The sequence below is a fragment of the Solanum tuberosum genome, unplaced genomic scaffold (assembly GCF_000226075.1).
Source record: "Solanum tuberosum cultivar DM 1-3 516 R44 unplaced genomic scaffold, SolTub_3.0 scf00087, whole genome shotgun sequence".
Taxonomy (NCBI): domain Eukaryota; kingdom Viridiplantae; phylum Streptophyta; class Magnoliopsida; order Solanales; family Solanaceae; genus Solanum; species Solanum tuberosum.
The window spans coordinates 452,522-470,404 of record NW_006239017.1 but is presented as its reverse complement, the minus strand read 5'-3'; the positions used below and the strand labels follow the sequence as shown (position 1 = coordinate 470,404).

Sequence of the window (17,883 nt, the reverse complement as noted above, 5' to 3'; positions counted from 1 at the left end):
GGAGTTTGACACCACTTGCGCATGCTATGTCAATAGTAAACCAGGAGTGTATCTAAGTTTAATTAGTCAAGTAAATGAGTGTTTTTAATACTATCAATACTTTGGAAACAAAACTAATAATTTACACCATATTCAAGGTTGTTTTCAATACTTTCCTTTCTTTTTCTTTTTTTTTAAGAGAGTGAAATTTAAAATGGTAAAAAATACTACTAATAATAAAAAAGTTGACATGGTGACAACTAAATATTTATCAGCAGTAATTTAGGGCATCACGTATGAGAACAACATTTTTCATCCGACGTGTACGACTGCTACTGGCGCCATGACTGATGACTTGCATCGTTGCCACAGTGATAATAATCTGTTTCTACGCGGTATTTCAAGAATTCTTACGCGGTTTATGTGTATTGATTTTGGGTAAATCAAGTCACATCACTTATGTCACTTTCTAGGATGTTTCCTGTTTAGTATCTATGGAAAATCCCCCATTTCTCATTCAATAAAAGGGTTTTACACATCGCCCCTTTTATTCATTTTCTCTACTAAGAATCAGCCCTTTTGTCGATTCAGCTTACATCATCTAGTTTTGAGAAAAATTCAATCTTTTCTGTGTTAAAGTTTGGATCTTTGTAATGACTGTACCTCCGGTGGGCAATCAGGTGGAAGTTCCACCGTTGAATACTTTACCGATTGGATATCGTTTTCGGCCCACGGATGAGGAGCTTATCAATCATTATTTGTGCTTGAAGATCAATGGTTGTCATAACCAAGTGGATGTTATTCGTGAAATTGATATCTGCAAATTCGAGCCCTGGGATTTGCCTGGTTAGTTCCGTCAACATTTTCTTTTGCCCTCTTTTTAAATCCTTTTTTCCTTTTATGTGTGCTGCTGTGTTATTGGTCAGCGATTTCATGTCAAAATCGAATTTTGTGGGAAGGGAAACCAGTATTCACTGAACAATTAGAGAAGTGGTTTGAGTTATGATTCTTGTTGATAGATACACAATCCCTTAAAAGAAAAAAAACAATTACAAGGACAAAGGGGCAATTTGAATTGGCCAAGAAATTTGATTCCTAACTCATCTTTTCAAAAAAAAATTGTGGACTTTGGTGATTGTAAAACCTGATTAACAGCTTTCAGGCCCTTGATCATTTGTGCCTTACTTTTGATTGTGCACGGTAAGTGTAATCGTTTTCTTCGGGTTAGGAGAGTTGATTGCTTTGTGAATAATCAGTTCCATAAGCTCCAGTTACAATTTCGCAGACCGAGTAGCTAATCCTTTTTGACTCCAGATTATGAGCACTCCATCGGATCTCTTTTTCTTTGCTATTTAGGGAAAATGGGTGGGGTGGGGTAGGGGGAAGGGAGACAATTCTGTTGATGATCCTCACAGTTGAAATAATTGTGATTAGCTTTGCTTTTGGGTGCTTTTGACCTACTTTTAGTAGGAGCTTTTGAAATGAATGGATGAAGCTAGATAGTCTTGGTTTTTTGTCTACTGATTATCATTTTTGTAGCAATGTGCTTCCATATGGTATACTCGGCAATGTTTATCACCATATTATTTTGTCTTAAGAAGTTCAGGGTGCAGCTTTCACTGCACTGACACTTTTTTCTCCTTTGTCCTAGCTCAGAAGCTCCAACAACAACAAAGCCCCTTTGTATTTGTGACTTCGAAGTTCATATTTGAAAAGAATGTAACGGTATGAATTGTTTCAAATGATTGCAGATTTGTCTGTTGTAGAGTCAAATGACAATGAGTGGTTGTACTTCTGCCCGATAGACAGGAAGTACCAAAATGGGCAGCGATTGAACCGAGCAACAGAACGAGGATACTGGAAAGCTACTGGTAAAGATAGAAACATAGCTACTAGAAAGGGGGCAAAGATTGGGATGAAGAAGACTTTGGTATACTATATTGGGCGAGCTCCTGAAGGGAAGAGGACCAATTGGGTGATCCATGAATATCGTGCAACTGACAAGTCATTGGATGGTTCACACCCTGGACAGGTAGGGACTGAAATCTTTCTTCTCTCTTCAATTTGAACTTCTTTTCATGTATCTTAGTTTTGGGATGGTTTTAGTTAGAAAAAGATTGTTTGTTCCATATGTGAAATTATGGGATAATCTAATCTACTTGAAGGTATAGTGGTATATTTGGCTGTTTCTTATCTCAGAAAAATCATGTCTTTATTTATCAATAGTGTTTACTTAAATGGAGTGGCATATGACTGGTCAGTTTAATTGTAGTTAGTCCACTTATATTCTGTTAGGACAACAAGGGGTTGGGTGCAACATTTTGTGGTGTAGCCATGTAAAGCTTACTTTTTGGCGGGTCCAACATTTTATGAGATGTCTGAATCAACAACTGTGGATCAGATGCACCATTATTAGTTTAATCATTGAAGCTTACTGTTCCATTCCTAGTTTGTGATGTAGCAATTTGGGCAATATTAGATTATTAGTAATCATTTTCCTGGTGCAGGGAGCTTTTGTGCTTTGTCGTCTCTTTAAGAAGAATGAATTGAAGCAAGATGAAAATGTCGAAAGTTCACACTTTGATGAAGTTGAACAGCTTGTTTCTTCTCCTGCTGTTGGAAAATCACCAACCAATGATGGATTATCAGCAGTGGCTCTATCTCCAATCATGGAAAGTGAGAGTAACAGAAGTAACCCACCAAAAACCTCTGGAGGCAAAACTCATGACACAAGATTATCTATTAATAGTTGTGGCAATAGTTGCACTGCTGGTGATGCTGAAGATCTGATGTTGGACATAACATCAGGACAAGTAAGTAGAGCAATTCCCATTTCTGCCTTTTTCTTAAATATTGAGTTTTTCATTGCAGACAATTGGTTGAACTAATATTGTACTTATTTCTTTGCTTCATATTTTAGTCAGATCTCCAGATAGAGGAACTGTTGGGACTCTTTCGTGACCCTTCACCAGAGCCTATTGATTGGTCTCCGTTGCATTCACAGTCGCAGGTGGAGTTTGGATCTTCTATCTCACATGGTACCATGACCAATGAGATAAGCTCTGATCAAAAGGATGTCCAATGTCAGAATGGAATAAATGATCTCAATACTAGTGAGTTTTTAAATTCAATTCTTGTCAGCTCTGATGAGCTTTCCTATGAAGATTCTGAAGCGGAATTGAGGTCAATCTGGTTTGCCTCGAACAGTATTAACACTATAACAAGGGCACCAGTTAAGGACTCTGGAACGTGTAGTGTGTTGAAGTCACAAGTCACACAAGAGCCAGTAAGTGGAACTCTATAGGGGTCTTTCAGTTTCTTGCATTTGTGAGTTGTCTCAAAACGTCAGTTACTTGAAACTTTTTAACTGTTTTTTAGAGAACTGATCTTCTGCTGCTATTCTTTTTGTCCCAGGTTAGGAGAGATTTTTTTGAACCCGAGCTGCTGTTGGGAAATTATGGAGAGACTGCAGTAATGAGAGAGGTTAATTCTGTTGCAACCACAGTGGACGAGGCGTTTGCAACACCTTATGTTCGCAATGATCATTCAATGGCGAATCTGGATTTCCTTAACAATGGTTACCCTGGAGAGGTCATTTTGTCTGCTGGTTCTGGTGGAATGCAGGTCGACAGCTCACTAAACTTTGATGAATCAAACGGTTATAGCAATGTAGGCACTGATTCTGCTTTTGGAATAACACGAAGGACTCGGCAGGTGCAGAATCAACCTGACGACAGCCAGCTGGGATCTGGAATGCAAGGAACTACTGTTAGAAGAATACGTTACCAAGTGAAACTTCAAGCTGGAAGAGTAGAGTGTCGCATGCCGACTGATTCTGATCAGGGTGGAGCAGATCATGAAGGACTGTCAACTGTATCTGAGGTAAGTCTCCCTAATCCCTCATGAAAAAAAGGGCTAAAAGATGACACATTGACATATATTTAATAATTGGCATGTGCAGAGTGAAAAGTTCTTCAATGAAGAAGCTTCTACTCCGAGTGCTGCTATCTGCAGCGATGAGACACAAGATACCATGTGCAAAGAATTTAAAGGGGATTGTCAAATGGCTGAAGACTTGAGTGCAAATGTGAAAGATACAAATGGTTCAAAGAGAGCAGCATTGTCTTCGTTTTCATCAAGTTTCTACATATCCAAGGTGCTCGCGGTTGCAAGTTTACTCATGGTCTTCTTAGGTGTTTTGGGATGCTTTAAGCTGAGACAATCTGCATCCAAATTGTAGCTTTTTGTAACTGGCTTAACATGTTTTGTTGATTTTATCTCCTTTTCAAATACTGCAGAGGAGCTAAAGTTGAGAAAACTTAGAAGTTACTAGTGTATATTTTATATTACAATTGACTTGTTTTGTACATTACTAGTACTATATTGTGTAAGGAGATCTAGTTAATTTAGACTTTTTCCCAAAGATTTGCATTTGGCATTTTGACTTCACCTCCTTCATTATTCTACCTTCCCTCAATATATATGGACATCTCCTTGGTTCTAGTCAAGGAATTTAATAACGTCTGTCTGCTAGGTGAAGAAATTTCATATCATTATTAAGTGCATTTCCCCATATTATCAGATCTTCGTCATGCTTGTGCTCTTCATTTGCTAGAAAATCGTTACATTGATTCCCCCTCTCATTATATTTACTTTGGAAAGTCACATGACTTTGTCCTCTTATTACAAATGTTATAGCCAGTTACTGAATATTTATTTGTAGAAATTCTGATTTAATGTACTCCCTGTTGTAAATTGATAAACTATAAAATAATATAAAACATGAAATATAGAAAATAGTTGTAGAGTTTTTGTCATTCAAGTGTGTATTTGTGAAAGGTGAAGACTACCCATTTATATGATTGTACAAATCATCCTTGAGTTACATATCTCAAGTAATACATTATTAATTAGATACAAATATGATAAATGATCCATTGAATGAACATCCACAATTACTAAATTCATAACACTTCTCATGTAGTAGCTTTTTGTTATATAAAGAGTAACTTATAATGTCGGTCCATTTTAATTTACGTGTACGATTTGAAATTATTGTCATTTTAAAAAAATCAATATATAGATCAATTATTAATTTTTATTTTTATCCTTATTTAATAAATGTGGAAATAAATTATTTTGGTGAAGATATTACTCGTAGTACTATTAGATTGAGATTGTAACAAATAAAAATAATTTAATCAAATTACTTTTTTTAGTTAATATTTGTACTTCGTACGTTACCTCATTCTTTTTTACTATCTTGGAGTTTAGTTTCCTAAAGAATACGGAAAAAAATATGACAAGTAAAATAGATCATATTTTTCGCCATTGTTAGAATATATCCAATAAAAGTCGTCGGTTGTTTGTTCATTCTACTTGTGTAAAGAACGATTAGATGAACCATCAACTACCGCAAAATCACACAGAAAAACTGGCAAAATGTTCACATTTTCTCCAATTTTAGTACTCCTATTGCTTTTCTGCTTCAGCTTACTGTATTCAGTTCAAGGCAGCTACTTTGATCAAGAATTTGTTAAGCAGATACTGAGTTCAGCAAGTAAAGATAAAGATTGGTTAGTATCCATAAGAAGGAAAATTCATGAATACCCAGAACTCAGATTCGAAGAATATAATACCAGTGCTCTGATTCGTAGTGAACTTGATAAGCTTGGGGTTTATTATGAATACCCTTTTGCAAAAACTGGTATTGTTGCTCAAATTGGCAATGGTTCTCCCCCTGTTGTTGCTTTGCGAGCTGATATGGATGCCCTTCCTCTGCAGGTTTCTCCTAGTTACTTATGTACAAAAAGATTCTTTTTTTTCCTTATTTACATGGTATTCCCTTTGTTTCAGTTTGTTTGTCTGGTTTTGATTTGGGAATAAGTTAAAGAAAGTAACAAAACTTTTGAATTTACTAAAATATCATATAATCTTGTGATCTTGAAGATGTCATGTGAAAATTTAGAATTAAAGATCTCTACCTCCGCCCCGAGTTGGGCTGTATCAAATCTAGAGGATCCAATATTAGTTAGATTGTTTTTACACTGGTTGTCAGCTTGTCACAATCCTCCAACTTTATTTGGAGTTGTGACAGACTATGCTTTATGAAGATTATATGGGGGTAGTTATATACAGATAATTAGTACTGTGCATATTTAAGTGTGAAATGTCTCTGGTATTGATCTCAAATGAATATAACCGTAGGAACTTGTTGAATGGGAACATAAGAGCAAAATTAATGGCAAAATGCATGGATGTGGACATGATGCTCATACGACAATGCTTCTTGGTGCTGCTAAGCTGCTGAATGAACGGAAGGACAAACTTAATGTGAGTTCTTTTGATGTTTGGTTTAAAGGAACTTTACTCTTCACTAGTACTGATTCATTTGGAATGTAACTTGTGCTTGTGTGATTCTACAACACAAAAGATTCTTTGCACAATATTGACCAATGTCTTGTTCTCGAAAGTAATAATACTATCAGTTGTGCTTCAACTTCTCATCTATGCTTGCATTTAATTTTTTTAATTCATCTATGCTGGCATGATATGGTCCTTTAGAGCTTATTACAAAAGGAGGCATTTCTTTTATGGAGGGGATATTATGAGTACTTTGTTTAGGTAATGAAATAATAGACTGATAAGGATTTTTTTTTAAAAAAAATGGTAACTTACTTATAAGGAATTGACAAACAAGATATTTCATTATTTTCATAGTTAAACAAGAACTTCTTATTTGTTCATCTAAGACAGGTTGAAAGAAAGTGAATACTTCCATGTAAGATCTTGTCAGTCAATAGAACTTACAGCTTTTTGTGACATGAGAACTGAACTTTTTCAAGTGGTGAATAATGGTTGAGTTAACATCATGTGTTTCTTCATACTTTTCTTCTCTTCAAACTTCTAAAGGCCTCACAATTAGAGGGATAGTTTGACTCCATGAATTCTTCCTTTAAGCTCGTAGAGACCTTATCAAGGCCTAAAAGGAACTTAGAGAGTTTCTCCTTTTCAAAAATATCCTTGAATCTTCTGGCATCTCCTGGCATTCAGAATCAGGACTTTCAAAAGTAGCTAGTTGTTTCCAGAAACGGCTGAGAGCACAATAATGTTCGTAACTGACATATCACCTTGTGGGAGATCATGTGGAGCACTAGTCAAAAAAATTAAGTTGCATTTTTATTGTCTTAATATCATAATTTGTCTTCTTTGGAACAGTCTGAACTTCATAGGTCAGAAGAGGGAAGTTCCTTATTTAATTGTCGATGTTGCTAAGTAACAACGATATGACCATATTGTTCTTTGACTCTCAAAATCTGAATTTGGGTCATCCTTCCCTAGAGGACTAGTAGTGTACTAGGAAGGATGATCTCTAATTATTTTCGAAGGCCACTTACCATTTCTTGGATCTCTTTATGTATAACTACATATGCTTCATCTTGCATATATCCATCAGAACATTCTGTTTTGAACCACACTCTTTGATCACTTGTCAGTCTGTAATTGTCTGAATGATACTACTAGATTTTTCTTTTCAACTTCATAAGGATACATATGTCACATGTCACTCCAAAAGCACTGTTCAAATTCACCTAATCTGTTTGGTCCTTTGTGTGGCATCATACAATATCAGTCAATATCTCTTTTTGCTAAACTCAATATTATTGTAATTCTTTTGTAAACCACAAAGGGAACCGTCAGACTTGTTTTCCAACCTGCGGAGGAAGGAGGAGCTGGTGCAAATCATATGATAAAGGAAGGAGCTCTAGGTGATGCAGAAGTTATATTTGGTATGCATGTTGATTTTAAAAGACCTACAGGAGGCATTGGCACTAGTCCTGGACCCCTTTTAGCTGCCGTTTGCTTCTTTGAAGCAAGAGTAGAAGGAAAAGGTGGGCATGCTGCACAACCCCATGAAGCTGTGGATCCAATACTTGCTGCATCATTTGCAATTGTGGCATTGCAGCAGCTCATCTCAAGAGAAGTAGATCCCCTTCATAGTCAAGTACGCACCTTAATCTCAATTTTTGTCCATTGAGCATTCTCAAAGCGAGGCAAAAAAAACTTGTTAGCTCTTCGCCTCGCTTAATTGTGCTTCAGTGTCATCATTAAGGCTCTAAGACATACTTTTCCTTGCAAATGAAGGCCTCCTAAAGTGGCAACACTAAACAATTGATATTTCACTTTATCGTTATTTTTTTTCCAGTTTATTTGTCCATATATTTGTTAGTAATGTTTATTATTATTAGTTCTAGACTTAACATATATATTGTGGTCTTTTTTCGTTTGCGCCTTTTTTCGTTAAAGCCCATGCTTTTGTGCTTAAAGACCCAATGAACCTAAGAGCTTTATTGCACTTATGATAACACTGGTCCAATCCTTTGTCTTCTATTTTACTTGAAGATGTTTACCTCACAAGAAGTGTACATAATGGTATGTTTAATATTATATAAGAACATGTATTCCCTTTACGAACATTTTTTGTTTTTAACAACTCATTAGTTTTGAGGTGGAAGCTGTATGATGTTTGAGACCTCAAGCCTCGTTTGATAGTTAGTCTTACTGATATTGAAATACTCACTTCTGCCTGAAGGTTCTTTCTGTTACTTATGTCAGAGGTGGATCAGCATCAAATGTAATTCCATCATATGTTGAATTTGGGGGAACTCTGAGGAGTCTAACAACTGAAGGCTTGTCTCAACTTCAAAAGAGGGTGAAAGAGGTACTTTGTTGAAACTTGGCTCTTGTGAACTATCAACATCTACCAACTAGATTTTCTGGCTGTTTCCTTAACATGTAGTATGTGTTTCAAATTTAGTGATTTTTTTGTCGATGTTTAATAGCCTTAAACAGATGGCCTTCTTAGGCCATTGGAAAATGATGGGTTACATGTACCTATGTAATGAACTAACAAGATTAAGGATGACTTCTTGAACACGTATCAAAACCCTTTCTCCAGCTAAATGAATGACCAAACTAATGGCGTTCCTGCAGTTTCCTTCCACAAGTAGGGTATGGGGAGGGTGGAATGTACACAGACCTTACCCCTTCTTGTGTAGGTAGAGAGGTTTTTTTCGATGGTCCCTCGGCTCAAGGCCAGCATAAACACAACATATATGAAAATCACTATTGAATCCTTCATTTCTTGATATACTGTTGCAGTAGATTCTAATTGTCTTCAATGTCCAGTATCAACGAAAATGCTTCAAGTTCTTTCTAATAAGAACAGAACCTAGACTTCTCGTAGTAATTTGGTGCACATTTGAAATACATATTAATATGAGCCTGCAGGTAATTGAAGGACAGGCAGCTGTGCATAGGTGTAAGGCGTACGTTGACATGAAACAGGAGGATTTCCCAGCATATCCAGCTTGCACAAATGATGAGAACTTACATCAACATGTAGAGAGGGTTGGCAAACTCGTGCTTGGTTCGGAGAACGTTGGGGAAATTGAAAAGGTCATGGCAGGTGAGGACTTTGCCTTCTATCAACAAGTGATTCCTGGAGTCATCTTTCAAATAGGGATCAGAAATGAAAAGTTGGGCTCTACCCACGCCCCACATTCCCCTCACTTCTTTCTTGACGAGGATGTCCTTCCAATTGGAGCAGCAATGCACACAGCCATAGCAGAGATGTATCTGAACGATTACCAACATCCCACTGCAGTTTAGATAATAACATTATTGTTTGATGGTCTCTTGAGTTGCATAAATGTTCCAATTACTCGTTCATTCTGCACATTGTATATAATACAACATAAATAAGCAAATCTAACGCGGTGATGACCGTCTGTTCATGTGGCCCATTTCCATTTTCTTGATGCCATGGTTGCTCTTGTGCTCTTTAAAAATTTCTCTTATGCAACGAGGCATCAAGTAGTTAAGTATGTAGATCTAAATGCAGTTACAAAATGAATAGACAGTAGTCTGACACTGTATATGCAAAATCTAGTGCAAGTTACTGTTTTTTGTGGCAGAATTTAATATTTGTTCATATTTTATGGATTTCTTGATGCATAAAGTTACTAGGTTCGACAAAATCCCGTTGACTAAGGATTTTCTGTTGATATTCTCTCTTTTTTATTTTTGCCCCTAGGAGAGGGGGCAGGGGTTTGGAATGTAAAATTGAAAGAACCCATGTGAGACCAACTTTGAAGAATGAAGATCTTTACACTCAAATCATTAGCACTTTAGCATCCCCAAAGTTTCATACAACCCAATTTTGTTCAACTTACCAAGTTGTATTGCAACTTCTTTAATAACAATAATGTACAGGTCAACTTGCATACACTTCGATTAATTCCATCAGATAACTGCTACTACCTCTACTAACACAGATACCATAAAACTCTGTCCAACTATCACTTAGTGATTTTACCTCCAGTGAGATTTGAACTTAATTACTCATGGTTCTCGACCTACTTTATAAGATTATTCTCTGTGCTATTTATATTCTTTATGTCCATAAATTTAGGTATCCCCTGCTTTGTGGAATCCCCTTTATCCTTCCTCTCCCTCTGCCTCCTGAATATAGTTCCAACTAATATACAAAAAGGAGGAATCAAATAGGATTACTATTAAGAGGTACCCTTTATGCAGATAGTTCCCCTGCATGTGCTTTGCCATTGCACAGAGTTAGGCTTTTTGCATACAATTTTGCAAACTCATATTTTCCTTTTATATATTGTAGTTTGATTCTCGTCGTTTTCAGTCTATAAAAGCTTGGTAGCTGGTTTCTCCTCACTACTCATCAGCAGAGACAATGAGTAAAGTAGCCAAACAGGTTAGTCACATTTTCCTTTCTTGAATTTATTTCATCTTGTCAATATGAGAAAATGTTCACATAATGGATTTTTATGTTTGATAGGAGCTCGTTAAGGAACCGAAAATAGAGGAAATGGAGGATGAAAGGACAGAAGAACTAAAACAACATTCTCCTTTAATTTTTTGTATAGACTTGCATTGTATAGGATGTGCCAAGAAGATTGAGAGGACCATTTCAAAGATAAGAGGTTTTTATCCCACTCTAGTCACTTTGCTTGTAAAGTTCTAGTCCGTTTGCGTGCACCTTTGACTATTCCACTGTGTTTTTGCGTTTTTTTCTTCTGACGTTATTTTAGACAAGCATCAAATGTATATTCAAATGGAGCAGGGGTAGACAGAGTAATGATAGGTATGGAGCAAAACCAAGTGACAATAAGCGGAGTGATCGAACCACAAGCAGTGTGTGCCAGGATTGTTAAGAAAACAAAGAGAACAGCAAAAGTATTTTCGCCTTTGCCACAAGCTGAGGATGAACCTATTCCTGAAGTTGTTTCTTCACAGGCAATCTTTTTTTACTCGTACAATATAATTTTTCGCTGAAGAATATACATAAAGATCAGAAATGTAATTGTTTGATCCTTGTTTTTATACCTTTTCAGGTTAACAGATTGACGACAGTTGGGCTTATTGTTAACATGCATTGTGAAGCATGTGCCAAACAGCTTAAAAGAAAGATTCTAAAAATGAGCCTAACCATTTGAGTAGGCGGATTCAGAATTTTAAGTTAGTACATGTGAAATGTCACAATAAGTATAACTTTTGTGTCTACTAATAATCTTCTTCATGATTAATTTAGGGGTGAGAACCGCGGAAACAGATCTGACCTTAGGGAAAGTAATTGTAAAAGGAAGCATGGACGCCAACAAGCTCGTTGACTATTTATACAGACGAACTAAAAAGCAGGCCAAAATTGTCCTTCAACATGAACCCCGGAAGCATAAGGAAGAACCAAAGAGTGAAGATCCAAATCCAGATGAAGAAGCTAAGAAACTCGAAGAGGAAGACAAGAAAGAAGGTGGCGAAGACAGTAACATGGCATCAGAAGGAGAAGAAATCATCAATAAGATGATGTATTATTGCCAACCACTTTAAGTCATTGAAAAAATCCCACCTCCTCAGCTCTTCTCCGACGAAAATCCTAATGCATGTTGCATAACGTAACCAATAATAACAGGTGCGTGAAAGATCATTTTCATCTATTCAAATTGTAAGTGATCATAGGAGATCATTTTCTCGGAGTTTTGTGATATCTGTGGGATGAGACTCTCCTATTTTCTTATGCATTTTTATGTCAGCCAATGCAATTTCATCTTTCCCAATTTGATTCTACATATAAAACAGGGGTGCAAGCACCATAATGCCAGAGGAAAAGAACAAAATTTACATACTTTAAGTATCATTATTTTGCGAGTTCCATACCTGAATTATTAGGCGATTGTTTCCTACCTTTATTAAAAGTATAAGAGACGATGGAACTTTTGCAAAGGTAAATTATTGTACAAATCTCCTAACACATTATTTATTAGATAGCCTGCTCGATCGATCAGTAGCTTCGTTACAAAATCACACATATGGACAAATATAAAAATTCTTTATACTGTCGATGTATAATTTGATTAATTTCCTAACATATTTATTAGATGACCCGATGGAACGGTAACTGTGTGATAACCACACTTAGGTAGATACAAAAGTTATAAATAATTACTTCGAACTCATACAAGTACTAGGTTCCATCGTTCTTGAAAAGTTCTAAACAATATTCCTGGTCTAAATTCCTGCTCCAAAATTTGTCATAATATTCAGTATAAGTGAAATCTCGATAAATGGCTGAAGATCCATCTTCAATTAAGGTTTTTGGAGCACTGATAATGGAACAATCATTGGGACAGAGGAAAGAAGCCACAGACATCCTTGCTTTATCTGAATTTACAATAGCTCTATGCCATATACTTTTATACTTTCCATTACTCAATGCCTGCACGACAAATAATTATTTCATCTAAAAGTTTAAGCTGCTAGATATAATTTTATTTAATTAGTTGTATTTTCAAGACACCCACACCACCACCACGATGTGCAAGTTTGATATCATAGGTTAAGCATGTAAAAATTCTTTTTTAAATAATGAATAGTATATAGTGAAACTTGAAGAACCACCATGTTGAATTGTGTGTAACTTGTCATAAAAACTTAATTAACTAAGTTGTTAGAGATTATACATGTTTATTTACTTAAAAATGACATTTTTCAATATTGACCACGGCAATAGGTAATTAATTGTAATATGTCTCATATGAAAACATGAAAAATAGGGTAATTAATAACATGTTATTAAAGGTATATACGTTGCATTAGTGTAGATAACTTACATATTTTACTCCCTCTTCGTTTTTCATTTTTCAGAAGTTTATTTTATAAAAATTAAAATATTCAAAAACTATACGAAAAGTACAATATAGGTGTAAGTAGTGTCAATCAAAGTTTACTTATTTTGAATCTCGAAAAGCAAAATGTACCAGATAAATTGCGATAGATGGAATAGTTATGAAATAGAAGAGTCATGTTTTACCTCCAATTGATCACCAAGATTGATGACAAAGGCATCAGGTTGAGGTTTAATAGATAACCATTCTCCATCCTTAAGAACTTGAAGGCCAGCCACTTGCAAATCTTGAAGAAGAATTGTAATTGCATTTGGATCTGTATGGGCTGGTAACCCATAAGTTAGTTCAGGTTGTGGACATGGAGGATAAAAATTGATAGCCATATGTTGTCCTTGTTCACCCAACACATTTTTAATACAATCTTTCTCGAGCCCTAGGCTCTCTGATATTGCTTCTTCTAATCTATATCCAACTTGTCTAACTTCCATGCAATATTTGCTCACTATTTCCCTAAGCAATTGAAGAGCATAAATTAGATTCTTATTTCGATTTAATCGAGTTAAAAAATAATGAAACGTCATAACAATATGAATGATGAGGCGTTGATCAGACTCATATAGCACATAAAATACATATGTTGTAGGTAGAATTAATGTTCTCGCTTTTTACCCCTACAAACACAATCATTTTGGTTACGGATTCTAGAAAATTAATACTTTATTATTTAAGAAAAGAGTTTTAGCTTTTAAATAATAAATAAAAATATTTACAAGGATACTGTTTTTTTTTTTTTTACAAAAGAATAAAATAAAAATCAGACACCATAGTAGTTGTCTGCTAGTACCTAGCAACTGACAAAGGAATCAATCATTCATCACATGATTTTATCTTATGCTGGCTACCACCATCACATGGTTATATCTTATGCTTCGTCCACTTTTATTAGTTCATAAAAAAATATTTTATATTTTAAAATAATATATAATACTCATATGAATAATAGTATAGAATTTTTATTAATATATACACAAATAAATATGAATATTTAATTTAGTAAACAAGAAAAAGTGAACACTACTGCGTCATCAGCCTATGTCTTCCACGACGTCATGAAATATATAAAATTAACAGCTAAGCAGTAGGGACTAGGACAGACAGAAACTGATGCATCGACGATTAAAAAGGACTTGACTAAATAATACTTAGAATTTTTTTTTATTCTTGTGAGATAAGCAAATTAAAATCATAGAGATTTGGAATAATATGCTCCATAAAACATTAGTACGGCTTTAAATATTTTGATTAACTAGTTTACAAAATATATATTACATATATCAATTCATATATTTTATACTAACAAATTAATTGATTGAACGGTACAATTGGATAAAAAGTCCGATAGATAAATTTTTTTTAAAAAAGGTCGGCAGAGCCGGTGTAGAATTATGAATTGCAAAAAAATATTGGATAGATTTGAGTTGTTTTCTTTGTGAAGCAACATAAAATTTGACATAATCTAATTAATTAGTGTACCTAATTGCCGGTACAACACTTACTAATTAAACAGAAACAACTTAAACACGTAATTACAAATAATTTACCTAGATAGGTACATAAACAGTTTAGATACGTGACAATTAAAATTACGACTAGTTAGAAACAAGACAAAAAAAGGGAAAAAAGATAAATATACCCCGAATTATCGTAAATGGTATGCATATATCCTCCATCATACTTTTGGGACATTGATGCCTTTGCCGTCTAAAAACTAGAGCATATATACCCTTTATACTAACGAACATACCCGTGTCATAATCTTATCCACAGATCCGACATCTATTAAATATCGGATCGATGGATAAGATTGCGCCACGTGTCCGTATTTAGTCTTCCGTTAGAGTGAAGGGCATATATGCTCTAGTTTTTGGACGGCAAGGGCACCAATGCACCAAAAATATGACGGAGGGTATCTGCATACAATTCACGATAGTTTGAGAATATATTTGTCCTTTTTCCCAAAAAATAAAATTACGCCGTGACAAAGCAAAAAATAGACAAGTTAGAGATATGACTAAAAACTTGCAAAAAAACAACTTAGATACGGGATAAGTACGTTTCATGTAGAGTCATCATTTACAGAAAATGAATTTGGATTGATAAATAAACAGGAAATTAAATGAAAGAAAAAAATGATTTGACATGACATATGAATGAACTAATACTTAATTATAATGAAAATTCAAATTAATTACCTGAAAGAAGGAGGATTAGAAGGCCATTCAGGGGCATATTTGTCCAAAGGATAACAGTGTAGCCTAAGATAATCTCTCCAATTATGAACAGTTTCCTTCTTAACATTAAAACTAGTTGATAATCTCATAGTCTTTGATGGATCATCTGAGTACAATTTCATCTTTTCTTCCACTGGAAGCTTAAAAAATTCATGAGCTACCCCCAACATTTCATCCATAACCTTCTTTGATACACCGTGATTTATCACCTGATAAAAAATAATCCAAAATGACTATTCGTTAATCTATTACAATTCTTTTGAACTGCGTGTAAAAAGTACTAGCTATATATAATTGAAAAAATGTGATCAAAGAAACCTCCAAATAGTAATGTTGCTATATGAATTGAAACGGAAATAGTACAACAATAACAACATATCTGAAAGAATTGAATGTACGAAAAAAAGGAACCTGGAAAAACCCATAAAGGCGACAAGCTTCGCCAATTTGATGAACGATAACGTTCCTATCAGTACAAGACATATCGATAACTGGAACAAGATCATCACGATCAACAACTTCAGACATGCGGGGTCTTTGGGATTCAGGTCGAACGTAAGATTCAGGGAGGGTTGAGTGGTTGAATCCACCGGAAAGAACACTTGTTGTTTCCATTATGTTTAAGAACACAAAAATAGAGATGTAATGCAAGAACTAGAATATTAATATTGCTCGATCGAAATGTACAAGTAGTTTCATTGAAGCTCAAACTAGCTGATATATATATAATAATATCAAAACACATACTAGTATATTTTAATTATTGTGGGCTTGGTTTTTTTTCACGTGAACCAAATCACGATAATTTTAATTAGTGCTTGTAGAAATTAATGGGTTCACATTTTACCGACTTGATTAAATTATTACTTATGGGCAAGTAAAATAAACGTGACGCGTAAAATATACGTGAGACTACCAACGTGTTTCGGACGTAATTTGGGGCTTAACACATAATTAAAGCCGGACTTGGCTCCACTCCATTTCTTTTAGTGGTGGGTAAAATTCTTTACACGTGTCGATCGCGTTAAAAATTGAACTCTTATTGACAGTAACGTTTTTAGTTTCAAATAGAATGACCTTCTTTCCTTTTTAATTTGTTTTAAAAAATGACCTTCTTTCCTTTTTAATTTGTTTTCAAAAATGACCTCTTTCTTTTTTTGGTAACATTTTAATTTCAGTTTTCTACGTGGCATGTTTAAGGCAACAAGGTTAAAGGGCAATTTAGTACATTTGACATAATTTTAATTTAGAATCACAAGATTTAAATTTAATTTTATTTTTTTAAATTTCGTGTCAAGTTAAACTAGATCACTCTTTTTGAAACAGGGATAGTTGAATTTGATGGAATTTAACAATAGATATTCATGAGTTAATAAGTCAACAGTTAAGAAAAGAAATTGACTGAAGTCTCCGCAGCTGATAAAACAGTGCACCTTCCACTAGGCAACTTTAGCTACCTGTTTTTTTTCTCCATATAAGCCAATATTAGAGCATCGATTAAGTTTGGATCGTGCATTGTAAAATCTACTTGGGGTGACTGCGCTCTCAACAAGAGTTCGAGACCTGTGATTAAGGGTGGAACAATCTCACTACTGCACCACAACACATGTTAGTACCTATAATTGGGTTGATGATGTGCAAATAGTGAAAGAGTTATTTGTTTCAATATGGTTAAAACGAAATTTAAAAAATTAAATAAAATTTTAGTTATAAATTTAAATTATGTCAAATATGTTAAAATATTTTTAAAATTTTACAATCTTTAATATGGTGAAACTAAAAAGTTACTAAAAATACATTATTTTTTAAACTAGTACAAATAAAATGAAATGATTGAATAGATCAACGGTCATATATAATTCATAAAATTATGAATAGCTAGACCCATTTTCTGATTAAAATCATTTTATTATGTAGTACAATATGTTTCTATTCTATTCTCTGGTACTGCATGTCGATATCACGTTCTCTAGAAACTACTATTAATTATTAAGTAGATAGAGACTGGGACAGAGTTAGAATTACCAAGTCGTTTCAACTTAATAATTTTAGTCTAAAGTTATATTTATTTTTGTCTATTGAATATGTATAAATTGTTAAATTTAAATTTAAATTTTATTGATTTATAAAAATTAAATTTTAAATTTTGACTCCGTTGACATAGAGATGTTTGTTTGCATATCCAAGAAAGAGAAAAGGGTGGCCTAGCTTGGAGATCCATTTTTAATTTTTGTAAAAGAAAAAAAGTTCATTGTTCATGTCAGTGCTAGAGATCTTCTCGTACATGTAGGGTTAAACAAAGATATTTTCCATCATATAACGAACAGTAATCAGAGGACGAGATTTTATTTATATATATGCTGGCTTCCACTTTTCCAATGTCACAGTACACCTTAACATTA

The 17,883-nt window shown here is 34.4% G+C and overlaps 4 protein-coding genes across 6 annotated transcripts; 3 read left to right on the top strand and 1 right to left on the bottom strand.

Moving 5' to 3' along the window:
* The first annotated feature begins 510 nt into the window (after positions 1–510).
* Positions 511–4,487, top strand: LOC102605066 (NAC domain-containing protein 91). Its single transcript, XM_006347254.2, has 6 exons — positions 511–825; positions 1,731–2,011; positions 2,487–2,792; positions 2,900–3,265; positions 3,394–3,861; positions 3,941–4,487. Exons 1-6 carry the CDS (start codon positions 633–635, stop codon positions 4,217–4,219), a joined length of 1,893 nt encoding a protein of 630 aa, XP_006347316.1. The 5' UTR covers positions 511–632; the 3' UTR covers positions 4,220–4,487.
* Positions 4,488–5,297: 810 nt separating this feature from the next.
* On the top strand, positions 5,298–9,949 carry LOC102604725 (IAA-amino acid hydrolase ILR1-like 5). Its single transcript, XM_006347253.2, has 5 exons — positions 5,298–5,763; positions 6,187–6,312; positions 7,670–7,984; positions 8,573–8,701; positions 9,271–9,949. Exons 1-5 carry the CDS (start codon positions 5,422–5,424, stop codon positions 9,649–9,651), a joined length of 1,293 nt encoding a protein of 430 aa, XP_006347315.1. The 5' UTR covers positions 5,298–5,421; the 3' UTR covers positions 9,652–9,949.
* A 724-nt stretch (positions 9,950–10,673) lies between these two features.
* On the top strand, positions 10,674–12,195 carry LOC102598272 (copper transport protein CCH). 3 transcript variants are annotated; one of them, XM_015308775.1, is made up of 5 exons: positions 10,674–10,762; positions 10,847–10,991; positions 11,132–11,304; positions 11,403–11,504; positions 11,600–12,195. In XM_015308775.1, exons 1-4 carry the CDS (start codon positions 10,742–10,744, stop codon positions 11,502–11,504), a joined length of 441 nt encoding a protein of 146 aa, XP_015164261.1. In that variant the 5' UTR covers positions 10,674–10,741; the 3' UTR covers positions 11,600–12,195. The 3 variants fall into 3 exon arrangements, with proteins under 3 accessions (XP_015164261.1, XP_015164260.1, XP_015164259.1); XM_015308774.1 differs by having other exon boundaries at positions 11,403–11,526; XM_015308773.1 differs by having other exon boundaries at positions 11,403–12,190.
* Positions 12,196–12,294: 99 nt separating this feature from the next.
* On the bottom strand, positions 12,295–16,203 carry LOC102604390 (2'-deoxymugineic-acid 2'-dioxygenase-like). The gene is made up of 4 exons (XM_006347252.2): positions 15,893–16,203; positions 15,443–15,690; positions 13,376–13,700; positions 12,295–12,781 (listed from the first exon to the last, which is right to left on the bottom strand). The coding sequence occupies exons 1-4, from the start codon at positions 16,094–16,096 to the stop codon at positions 12,530–12,532; spliced, it is 1,029 nt and encodes a 342-aa protein (XP_006347314.1). The 5' UTR covers positions 16,097–16,203; the 3' UTR covers positions 12,295–12,529.
* Positions 16,204–17,883: the final 1,680 nt, after the last annotated feature.

Excerpts from the sequence above, each read along its gene's own strand:
- LOC102605066 (XM_006347254.2), top strand. The coding sequence starts at position 633 with ATGACTGTACCTCCGGTGGGCAATCAGGTGGAAGTTCCACCGTTGAAT. Across the intron at positions 826-1,730 it reads CGAGCCCTGGGATTTGCCTG|ATTTGTCTGTTGTAGAGTCA; the intron begins GTTAGTTCCGTC and ends AAATGATTGCAG. Across the intron at positions 2,012-2,486 it reads ATGGTTCACACCCTGGACAG|GGAGCTTTTGTGCTTTGTCG; the intron begins GTAGGGACTGAA and ends TTCCTGGTGCAG.
- LOC102604725 (XM_006347253.2), top strand. The coding sequence starts at position 5,422 with ATGTTCACATTTTCTCCAATTTTAGTACTCCTATTGCTTTTCTGCTTC. Across the intron at positions 5,764-6,186 it reads TGGATGCCCTTCCTCTGCAG|GAACTTGTTGAATGGGAACA; the intron begins GTTTCTCCTAGT and ends ATATAACCGTAG. Across the intron at positions 7,985-8,572 it reads TAGATCCCCTTCATAGTCAA|GTTCTTTCTGTTACTTATGT; the intron begins GTACGCACCTTA and ends TTCTGCCTGAAG.
- LOC102598272 (XM_015308775.1), top strand. The coding sequence starts at position 10,742 with ATGAGTAAAGTAGCCAAACAG. Across the intron at positions 10,992-11,131 it reads GACCATTTCAAAGATAAGAG|GGGTAGACAGAGTAATGATA; the intron begins GTTTTTATCCCA and ends CAAATGGAGCAG. Across the intron at positions 11,305-11,402 it reads CTGAAGTTGTTTCTTCACAG|GTTAACAGATTGACGACAGT; the intron begins GCAATCTTTTTT and ends ATACCTTTTCAG.
- LOC102604390 (XM_006347252.2), bottom strand. The coding sequence starts at position 16,096 with ATGGAAACAACAAGTGTTCTTTCCGGTGGATTCAACCACTCAACCCTC. Across the intron at positions 15,691-15,892 it reads GCCTTTATGGGTTTTTCCAG|GTGATAAATCACGGTGTATC; the intron begins GTTCCTTTTTTT and ends ATTTTTTATCAG. Across the intron at positions 12,782-13,375 it reads ATCTTGGTGATCAATTGGAG|GCATTGAGTAATGGAAAGTA; the intron begins GTAAAACATGAC and ends TTTGTCGTGCAG.